Source organism: Salmo salar, chromosome 19 (assembly GCF_965601325.2).
Source record: "Salmo salar chromosome 19, fSalSal1, whole genome shotgun sequence".
NCBI lineage: Eukaryota > Metazoa > Chordata > Actinopteri > Salmoniformes > Salmonidae > Salmo > Salmo salar.
In genome coordinates, this window is record NC_138309.1 from 27,230,001 (window position 1) to 27,241,815 (window position 11,815).

Genomic DNA, 11,815 nt, shown 5'->3' on the forward strand with positions numbered 1-11,815 from the left:
ATGAATTGTCCCAAATTAATAATTGTATTATAATAATTACATTATTATTATTATTATTACGCTTTATACTCAGATTGAACCAAATGAATGCTGTATGATTTGAATATCGTCACATTTTTACCGTAGTTATTTGCACTGACAAGAAGTAAACTTTTAGGTTTTTGTTAATTTCAGTAATAATCAACATTAATTACATAGAAGTCAGTCTCCCTATGACTTATTATCATAACTCTTAACCGGTTCCAAGTCTGCAGGGGCTAGCTGGGTCTGCATTCTGTGGAACTCAGGCAGCAATATGACTACTGTGGCTGCAGCCAGAGAGATGTATAGCCTAGTGTTGATTCCTGTCACACACACCTCAAGTGACAAAGTGGGGAAATGACGGCAAAATCCAATGTGCCTTAGGACTGATATGTGACAGTGAATATTATGAGGCGAAGGGGGAACGTCTCTCAAGCTTGTTGTGACAGGCCCAGGATGTCTGATGTAGAAAATGTCAGACGACGGAGGCAGTCGGGTTTTATTTTTTTCCATTCCTCGTCTTGAAGGTTAACTGTGTTTATTTTATTGACATTTCTGCCCCTTATCTCTTCCTGGCCAGGTCTGGATAAATTACAACTGTCAAACAGCCCCACAGACCCGGAGTCTGGGAAGCTCTCGGCCAACGGGCATCAGAAGACTCTGTAAAAGAGACAACCGACACGCACACACACACACACACACACACACACACACACACACACACACACACACACACACACACACACAATACGGCAGCCAAAGGGAGATTTTGATAGTACTGAACTCCACAGCAGAAGGTGATTGAGTCTGTGGAAGCGACTTAGTATACTCCCACAGTGTCTGACGGGCTTTGCGAACTGAGAAGAAACTGCAATTTAGCTTCGTGACATTCCATCCTCTTCCTCGTGGATGGATGGATGGATGGATGCAGGACAGGGACTGGTTTGAGCCCTCTGACAGACTGCCGTCTTCACAACAGTGACCTTGATGTTGACCTCAACAGTGACTGTAACCATGGGCCACAGCCGATGTCTGGGGGACTTTATTTTCCCTCAGCACCAACTTTCTTCTCTCTCTTTGTCTATTCTTATCTCATTCTACCCTCTAACTGTTTTTGTGGAGCGCTCCCGTCCTGTAGGTTTTCACTCCAACCCTAATCTATCACACTTGATTTTAATAATTAGCTGGTTGATAAGCTGAATCAGGTTAGTTACAACTGGGGTTGGAGCGAAAGGGTAGCTCTCCAGGAACAGGGTTGGAGAGCTCTGCTCTAACCAATCTCATTCTAACCTCTTGTGTTTCGTGCTTGCCTAATTCACTTCTTATCTGTTATTTTCTCCCCCATAGCCTAACCATTGCGCTATGCCGTATTGTCTTGGAAGACGCAATGTAACCTTTCCAGGCTGAGGAGATGCTCGCTGATAGACTAGTGGCCATTTTTACACTTACGTCTACTATTTGTTTCCACCCTTTTCTATTTCCACCCTGTTCTATTTCCACCACAGTTTAAAATGCATGTTAGTTATAAAATGCAGTTCAAAGTTATTTGGGGAGAGAAAAAAAATGCCGCCTCACCAAAGTTTAATGAGAAGACAATTCCATTTCAGAATTAGAAAGTAAATGTGATGTGGATCAGTGGCCATGGGGACATTCACAATAGATTACCTGTATTATATGTGAATACTGGTTGGTCTCCAACAGTCATCTAATTCAGTATGTCATATAATGTATATTTATATGTGTGAAGTATGGATGACTACTGGTTAAATAAGTGGACATTTTTATTTGTTTATGTCAGAAGATAATATGCAAAAAATTTGAAAAGATGATGCCATTTTATGATAGACTTGCTTTGAAAGCACCTTGCATGAAAAATAAATCGTACTTATTACTCATAGCCATTTTACACGTCATACCCAGTTGCTTTGCTTGTCCTCACAAGTGCCTGTGTATTACCACTTCTTGCCGGTATATTTAGTACCCGTTTACCACAGTGACCACACCGGAGGTCAGTCAGTGTCTCCTCCGTTGACACAGAAAGAATGGGGAGGCACTGTGGAGGCGTGACTAGCCAAGCCTTCATCTTTCTGGTTGTCGCACGCCAGTTGTGAAGGTGTAACAATGTGCTCTTTTTTTATTTCCCGTGTAGTCTGTAGGCCTACTGTGCTTTAATTTCATAAAAGATGGAGTTAATTATTTTGTCTTGATTTAATGAATGTTGTTTTCGGTGCTGTCGATTTCGATCACTCTAGAGATGGGAAAACTGATGCTTTTTTTTGTCCCAAAGAGCTTTCAGAGTTTGATCCTGTGGGTGGATGTTCTAAAAATGTTGTGCGTTGGTAAACTTGATCTCGATCTCGATCTCCCCAAATAACTATTAAGCTATTTTAAAGGGTATCTTATTTCACCTGGCATTAAGCTTTGTTCAACTTCTTCCTATTATAAATGTTGTATTTGTACATACCATTTATGTTTCATACCTCTTTTGCATTATTTGGATGTAAATAGTGGGCTGCCGTTAAGCCTCAAGTGTTTGTTGTAAATAAGTCTACAGAAGCTCTTTTTGGACTGTGATGCTACTTGTCACTAGAAGCACCTTTTATGCCTTAGCTAGAGGAGGAATTCACCAGTCTTTATAGGAGGCTCCAATTTGTGTGTGTGTGTTTGCTCACGTGCGCACACGTGTAGGTATGTTTGTTCAAAAAAAGACAACTTTACTGTGAACACCTTGTCTCTGGATTTCAATTGCAAACCAGTTTGAACTTCTTCATTGTCCTTTGCGATGAATGTAGTATATAATCTCCTCTTAACTCAAATAGCATTGTGGGCTTCCAAAAATACGAATTACAAGATATAACCTGAGCACTTGTGAAAATGGAAGGTGATGGGCCCCAATAATGTGTCATAGACTGTTTTTATGATGTGTTGATGTATTTTCATTGTGACTTGTCATGATGCAAATGGTAGGAGGTACGATTAACGTTTTTTATTAAAAATGCATTTGAGACTTCTTGTTTTATACAGGGACTGTGTTTTATTTTTTATTTTTTAAGGAATGCATTATACAGTAATAGTTTGGATGAAATTTAAAAGTAATTTGAAAGGAAAGCAGTAGCTATTGTCTGTCACAAGGCTCACCTTAGATTCTGGAGTTCGCAGTGCCAAGCCTTGTACTGTGTTCTGTCTGTGTTCCCTCATTAAAATGCAAGATTATGAGCGATCCAATTTCACATCTCAGGTTGGTTTGGTAATGCTGATGATAAATGATACTGTGAAAATCCAGAATTTAAAAAAATCACTAACCAAAACCCATTACTGCTGTGGCTAATAACGTCTGTTTGGTGTTTCCTTGATGACTGTGACCCCCTCTGTGTTCCTCTTATCAGTTTTATTCTTAACAAAAAAATCAGTATTATTGCTATTTCAGACAATGTTTATGCTGCATGTATTATTGGTTGAAGAAGTACACCAGTGATTACAATCTGACTTTTCCACTTAGTTTCTGTGGAGGACACAGTTGGGGTCTGTTCCAACCTAAGGGAACACTTTTGTAGTTTATTTTCACTCGCAGAGGGTTTGAAATGTTGAGGGGTGGCCTGTGCTATCAGTTGAGTAGCTGGTAGTTTTGTCTGTTTGTTTGATTTTCTGTGTCTGCATGTAATTTCCTGCCCATTTTTGTGAATGTATATTTTTTTGACCTTGTTCTTTTCTGAGTTGCTATATGTGTGTTTTGTTGTTTTACGATGTTGGTTTGTTTGCAAATTAAACAATGAAAATCATGTTTATGTTGACGTTTGCTTTTTAATTTCACATTTACATTTGTGGCGTACATCACAGGCTTCTTTTTGAGATGTAAGGGCAGACTTGGCAAAAGTAAGCTTGCTGTTACCATGGTACTATCTGGCTGTATGAACTCCTGACAAGTCACACACAAAAAGTGTCCCCAACTCCTGACAAGTACCATAAATGCCTGATTGGTGGAGTGTTGCAGAGATGGTTGTCTCTCTGGAAGGTTCTCCCATCTCCACAGAGGAACTCTGGAGCTCTGTCAGAGTGACCATCGGGTTCTTGGTCACCTCCCTGACCAAGGCCCTTCTCCCTTAATTGGTCCGATTTTCAGCTCGAGGAAGAGTCTTGGTGGTTCCAAACTTCTTCCATTTAAGAAGTTCTGCCCCTGAACAAGGCAGTCATTGTAAATAACAATTTGTTCTTAACTGACTTGCCTAGTTAAATAAAGGTTAAATAAAAAAGAGTGATGGAGGCCACTGTTCTTGGGGACCTTCAATGCTGCAGAAATGTTTTGGTACCCTTCCCCAGATCTGTACCTCGACACAGTCCTGTCTCAGAGCTCTAAGGACACTTTATTCTACCTCATGGCTTGGGTTTTGCTCTGACATGCACTATCAACTGTGGGACCTTATATACACTACCGGTCAGAAGTTTTAGAACACCTACTCATTCAACAGTTTTTATTTATTTTCACTATTTTCTACATTATCGAATAAAAGTGAAGACATCAAAACTATTAAATAACACATGGAATGGTGTAGTAACCAAAAACATGTTAAACAAATATTTTATATTTCATGTTCTTCAAAGTATCCACCCTTGGCCTTGATGACAGCTTTGCACACCCTTGGAATTTTATCAACCAGCTTCACCTGGAATGCTTTTCCAACAGTCTTGAAGGAGTTCCACATATGCTGAGCACTTGCTGGCTGTTTTTCCTCCACTCTGTAGTCCAACTCATACCAAACCATCTCAATTGGCTTGAGGTCAGGTGATTGCAGAGGCCAGATCATCTGATGCAGCACTCCATCACTCTCTTTCTTGGTCAAATAGCATTTACACAGCCAGGGGGTGTGTTGGGTCATTGTCCTGTTGAAAAACTAATTATATTCCCACTAAAGGCAAACCAGATAAAATCACATTTTATTTGTCACATGCGCCGAATACAACAGATGTAGACCTTAGAGTGAAATGCTTACTTACAAGCCCTTAACCAACAATGCAGTTTTAACAACAACAAAAAAAAAATATATATATAAAGTAACAAATAATTAAAGAGCAGCAGTAAAATAACAATAGCGAGGCTACATACAGGGGGTACAGAGTCAGTGTGTGGGTGCATTGGTTAGTTGAGGTAATATGTACATGTAGGTAGTTATTAAAGTGACTGTGCCTAGATAATAACAGCGTAGCATTAGTGTAAAAGAGGGGGAGGGGGGCAATGCAAATAGTCTGGGTAGCCATTTGATTAGATGTTCAGGAGTCTTATGGCTTGGGGGTAGAAGCTATTTAGAAGCCTCTTGGACCTAGACTTGGCGCTCCGGTACCACTTGCTGTACGGTAGCAGAGAGAACAGTCTATGACTAGGGTGGCTGGAGTCTTTGACAATTTTGAGGTCCTTCCTCTGACACCGTCTGGTATACAGGTCCTGGATGGCAGGAAGCTTGGCCCAGTGATGTACTGGGCCGTACGCACTACCCTCTGTAGTGCCTTGCGGTCGGATGCTGAGCAGTTGCCATACCAGGCAGTGATGCAACCCATTAGGATGCTCTCGATGGTGCAGCTATAGAATCTTTTGAGGATCTGAGGACCCATGCCAAATCTTTTCAGTCTCCTCAGGGGTAATAGGTTTTGTCGAGCCCCCTTCACAACTATCTTGGTGTGCTTGGACCATGTTAGTTTGTTGGTGATGTGGACACCAAGGAACTTGAAGCTCTTAACCTGCTCCACTACATTCCCGTTGATGAGAATGGGGGCGTGCTCAGTCCTCCTTTTCCTGTAGTCCACAATAATTTCCTTTGTCTTCATCACGTTGAGGGAGTGGTTGTTGTCCTGGCACCACATGGCCAGGTCTCTGACCTCCTCCCTATAGGCTGTCTCATCGTTGTCGGTGAACTTAATGACCGTGCAGTCATGAGTGAACAGGGAGTACAGGAGGGGACTGAGCATGCACCCCTGAGGGGCCCCCGTGTTGAGGATCAGCGTGGCGGATGTGTTGTTGCCTACCATTACCACCTGGGGGCAGCCCGTCAGGAAGTCCAGGATCCAGTTGCAGAGGGAGGTGTTTAGTCCCAGGATCCTTAGCTTAGTGATGAGCGTTGATGGCACTAGGGTGTTGAATGCTGAGCTGTAGTCAATGAATAGCATTCTCACATACAGTTGAAGTCGGAAGTTCACATACACCTTAGCCAAATTTATTTAAACTCAGTTTTTCAGAAGTCCTGACATTTAATCATAGTAAAAATTCCCTGTCTTAGGTCAGTTAGGATCACCATTATTTTAAGAATGTGAAGTGTCAGAATAATAGTAGAGAGAATCATTTATTTCAGCTTTTATTTCTTTCATCCCATTCCCAGTGGGTCAGAAGTTTACATACACTCAATTAGTATTTGGTAGCATTTCCTTTAAATTGTTTAACTTGGGTCAAACGTTTTGGGTAGCCTTCTACAAGCTTCCCACAATAAGTTGGGTGAATTTTGGCCTATTCCTCCTGACAGAGCTGGTGTAACTGAGTCAGGTTTGTAGGCCTCCATGCTCGCACACCCTTTTTCAGTTCTGCCCACACATTTTTTATAGGATTGAGGTCAGGGCTTTATGATGGCCACTCCAATACCTTGACTTTGTTGTCCTTAAGCCATTTTGCCACAACTTTGGAAGTATGCTTGGGGTCATTGTCCATTTTAGAAGACCCATTTGCGACCACGCTTTAACTTCCTGAATGATTTCTTGAGATGTTGCTTCAATATATCCACATACTTTTCCTACCTCATGATGACATCTATTTTGTGAAGTGCACCAGTCCCTCCTGCAGCAAAGCACCCCCACAACATGATGCTGCCACTCCCGTGCTTCATGGTTGGGATGGGGTTCTTCGGCTTGCAAGCCTCCCCCTTTTTCCTCCAAACATAACGATGGTCATTATGGCCAAACAGTTCTATTTTTGTTTCATCAGTCCAGAGGACATTTCTCCAAAAAGTACGATCTTTGTCCACATGTGCAATTGTAAACTGTAGTCTGGCTTTTTTTATGGCGGTTTTTGAGCATTGGCTTCTTCCTTGCTGAGCTGCCTTTCAGGTTATGTCGATATAGGACTCGTTTTACTGTGGATATAGACACTTTTGTACCTGGTTCCTCCAGCATCTCCAGGTCCTTTGCTGTTGTTCTGGGATTGATTTGCACTTTTTGCGGTATGACGGTTGCGTGATCCCATGGTGTTTATACTTGCGTACTATTGTTTGTACAGATGAACGTGGTGCCTTCAGGTGTTTGGAAATTGCTCCCAAGGATGAACCAGACTTGTGGAGGTTTACCATTTTTTTTTCTGAGGTCTTGGCTGATTTATTTAGCTTTTCCCATGATGTCAAGCAAAGAGGCACTGAGTTTAAAGGTAGTCCTTGAAATACATCCACAGGTACACCTCCAGTTGACTCAAATTATGTCAATTTGCCTATCAGAAGCTTCTAAAGCCATGACATCATTTTCTGGAATTTTCCAAGCTGTTTAAAGGCACAGTCAACTTAGTGTATGTAAACTTCTGACCCACTGGAATTGTGATACAGTGAATTATAAGTGAAATAATCTGTCTGTAAATAATTGCTGGAAAAATTACTTGTGTCATGCACAAAGTAGATGTCCTAACCGACTTGCCAAAACTCTAGTTTGTTAACAAGAAATTTGTGGAGTGGTTGAAAAACTAGTTTTAATGATGTTCCTTTTGTCCAGGTGTGAAAGGGCGGTGTGGAGTGCAATAGAGATTGCATCATCTGTGGATCTGTTGGGGCGGTATGCGAATTGGGAACCACGAATGCAGTGGGTCTAGGGTTTCTGGGATAATAGTGTTGATGTGAGCCATGACCAGCCTTTCAAAGCGCTTTACGGCTACAGGTGTGAATGCTACGGGTCAGTTGTCGTTTTGGCAGGTTTCGTTCGTGTTCTTGGGCACAGGGACTATGGTAGTCTGCTTTAAACATGTTGGTATTACAGACTCAGACAGGGAGAGGTTGAAAATGTCAGTGAAGATACTTGCCAGTTGGTTAGCGCATGCTCAGAGTACACGTCCTGGTAAGCTGTCTGACCCTGCGGCCTTGTGAATGTTGACCGGTTTAAACGTCTTACTCACATCGGCTGTGGACAGAGTGATCACACAGTCGTCCAGAACAGCTGGTGCTCTCATGCATGTTTCAGTGTTATTTGCCTCGACGCGAGCATAGAAGTTTTTAGCTTATCTGGTAGGCTCGTGTCCCTGGGCAGCTCTCGGCTGTGCTTCCCTTTGTAGTCTGTAATAGTTTGCAAGCCTTACCACATCCGACGAGGTTCGGAGCCAGTGTAGTACGATTCAATCTTAGTCCTGTATTGATGCTTTGCCAGTTTGATGGTTCGTCGGAGGGCATAGCGGGATTTCTTATAAGCTTCCGGGTTAGAGTCCCGCTCCTTGAAAGCGGCAGCTCTACCCTTTAGCTCAGTGCGGTTGTTGGCTGTAATCTATGGCATCTGGTTGGGGTATGTACGTACAGTCACTGTGGGGACGACGTCATCGATGTACTTATTGATGAAGCCAGTGACTGATGTGGTTTACTCATCAATGCCATCAGACGAATCCCAGAACATATTCCAGTCTGTGCTAGAAAAACAGTCTTTTGTCTTAGCATCTGCTTCCTGCTTTAATTTTTGCTTGTAAGCAGGAATCAGGAGGATAGAATTGTGGTCAGATTTGCCAAATGGGAATGGCATATCGTTGCAGAATGCTGTGGTAGCCATGCTGGTTAAGTGTGCCTTGAATTCTAAATAAATCACAGACAGTGTCACCAGCAAAGTGCCCCCACACCATAACACCTCCTCCTCCATGCAGAGATCATCCATTCACCTGCTTTGCGTCTCACAAAGACACAGCGGTTGGAACCAAAAACCTCAAATTTGGACTCATCAGAAGGACATATTTTCACTTGTCTAATGTCCATTGCTCATGTTTCTTGGCCCAAGCAAGTCTCTTCTTATTATTGGTGCAGCAATTAGGCAATTTAGCTAGGCAAGTTAGTTTAGAACAAATTCTTATTTTCAATGACGGCCTAGGAACAGTGGGTTAACAGCCTTGTTCAGGGGCAGAACGACAGATTTTCACCTTGTCAGCTCGGGGATTCGATTTTGCAACCTTTCGGTTACTAGTCCAACGCTCTAACCACTAGGCTACATGCCACCCCAGGTAACATGAAGGCCTGATTCATACAGTCCCATCTGAACAGTTGTTGAGATGTGCCACAGTACAGATGGTTCAGATAAGGCAATGAAAGCCGTAGCATGCATTATAAGACTCACTCAGTTTTTTGTAAACACAGAGAATTATTTGTTTCTTGGCCCAAGCAAGTCTCTTCTTATTATTGGTGTCCTTTAGAAGTGATTTCTTTGCAGCAATTCGACCATGAAGGCCTGATTCATACAGTCTCCTCTGAACAGTTAATGTTGAGATGTGTCTATTACTCGAACTCTGTGAAGCATTTATTTGGGCCGCAATTTCTGAGGCTGGTATCTCTAATGAACTGATACTCTGCAGCAGAGGTAACTCTGGGTCTTCCTTTCCTGTGGCGGTTCTCATGAGAGCCAGTTTCATTATTGCGCTTGATGGTTTTTAGACTGCACTTGAAGAAACTTTCAAAGTTCTTGAAATTTTCTGAATTGACTGACCTTCATGTCTTAAAGTAATGATGGACTGTCGTTTCTCTTTGCTTATTTGAGCTGTTCTTGCCATAATATGGACTTTGTCTTATAGGGCTATCTTCTGTATACCACCCCTACCTTGTCACAACACAACTGATTGGCTCAAACGCATTAAGAAGGAAAGAAATTCCACAAATTAACTTTTAACAAGGCACACCTGTTAATTGAAATGCATTCCAAGTGACTACCTCATGAAGCTGGTCGAGAATGCCAAGAGTGTGCAAAGATGTCATCAAGGCAAAGGGTGGCTACTTTGAAGAATCTCAAATATAAAATATATTTTGATTTGGTTGCTACATGATTCCATATGTGTTATTTCATCATTTTGATGTCTTCACTAATGTTCTACAATGTAGAAAATAGTCTAAATAAAGAAAACCCTTGAATGAGTAGGTGTGTCCATATTTTTGATTGGTACTGTGTGTGTGTGTGTTTTGAAGTAAAATCCAACCAGTATTTTGTTCTTTCATCCCTGCGTCCGTCCCTAGTCTGGGGATGCGGTGAGGCAAATTGGACACTCCCGTGTCTCTCTCTGGATGACCTGTGACAGACAGGGCTGTTACCTGAAGGGACGGACCAGCATTACAAAATAAGTCTTCAATACATTTCCACAACACATTACCACACCACCACATACGGTTGGGGTCAATTCCATTTCGATTAAGGAAGGGAACTCACATTTTCCTCAAAGCCTATGAACATTTTGGGGAATTAGAATCAGTCTACTTCCTGAATTGACAATGGCGAACGTGTATAAAAATGGCTGAATTCAGATATCACGTCATGGCACTGACTGTTTAAACTATGGTGTGTAACATGGTTCAATGTGCCTATAAGTCAGCACAAGCTTCAATTAAGAGTAACGGAGAGCAGTGTACAATATGGCAAACTTAACAAAATTAGCAATTTGTTGTAAGTGCAAGGGCCGTATTAATGCACCTCCGCTATTGAAATGGAATTGACCCCAACCTTATAATGGTTATCTTCTCTCACAAAAGCCTCCTTACACACCCCTGTTCAGTTGACATTATCTGGTTTAGCGTGTCACACAAGCTTGGTTGTTTGGCCGTGTGTCTCTGAGATACCATTGGGGGGGCAGGTGTCTGCTGCAACTCCACCAATGATTAACTCTGAGACAGCTTCCTTTATTCAGAAACGGTCAACACCCTCGAGGCTTAAACGCTTGATAATGAGCTTTGCGACATTTATAGTGTTTACCTTCATGAGGAAGGTGCACTGTGTGCGGTTAACACCCTGAGTTCACCGTTTGATTCTCTCTGTACGAGTCAAGGTTGAGCAATACCTGTTGCCCTGCGCACAACCTTTTAACACAAGATAAAGAAACATACCCTTTTTCACCTCCTGTGGGATTGTGGGAAACTACATTGGCTGGCATTAAAAATACCTATATACAACAGAGCCTATGGAACAGCAAATCTAGATCTCTTTTAATTTCGAACCACAGTACAGATGGTTCAGACGGGGCGATGAAAGCCCTGGTGTGCATTATAAGACTCGCTCAGTTTTTTGTAAACACAGAGAAGTATTTCCATCATTCACTTGGAAAAGTGAATGATCATCTCTGGGAGATTTGACTTTGTGTAGCAGCTGCCTCTCCTGGACAAGCGTTAGCATGTTGAATGAATGGCTTGGCTACAGGGAGAATTAGACCAGGGTTAGAACTTTATGAGATTCTCTTTGATAGTGCGCTATGGTAATTGTATGGTGAGTTTTTCCACAGTAGGGTTTGCACAATTCCTGTAACTTTCCCAAGATTCCCAGGTTTTCCAGAAATCCTGCTTGGAGATTTTCCCGGAAAACCTGGGAATTTTGGGAATGTTCCAGGAATTTTTCAACACTTTTCCACAGTCAGGGCCCAAATCTTATCCTGTATTTTCCTCCAATCATCCATCTGCGGCTCTGACATGTGCTCTCTCTCAAACTGATGGAACACTCTTCAGCTCGATGACACAACTCATCCATATCATTCAGGAAAGCCTCCACGTCTGTGTGGAGGTATTGGACAAAGCTGTCATTCCACCCCTGCAACTAATTGGAAACCATTTAGTTGTAC

General features: G+C 42.1%; 1 protein-coding gene across 2 annotated transcripts in view; it reads left to right on the forward strand.

Annotated features, from left to right (window-relative positions):
* The window catches only part of LOC106578611 (limb region 1 protein homolog), a 71,096-nt gene extending 67,296 nt beyond the window's left edge, over positions 1 to 3,800 (forward strand). For both annotated transcript variants that reach the window (XM_014157607.3, XM_014157608.3), the window contains one exon: positions 602 to 3,800. In XM_014157607.3, the coding sequence (XP_014013082.1) occupies positions 602 to 687 (86 nt within the window). In that variant the 3' untranslated portion in view covers positions 688 to 3,800. The remainder of the gene's footprint in view (positions 1 to 601) is intronic.
* The last annotated feature ends 8,015 nt before the right edge of the window (positions 3,801 to 11,815 follow it).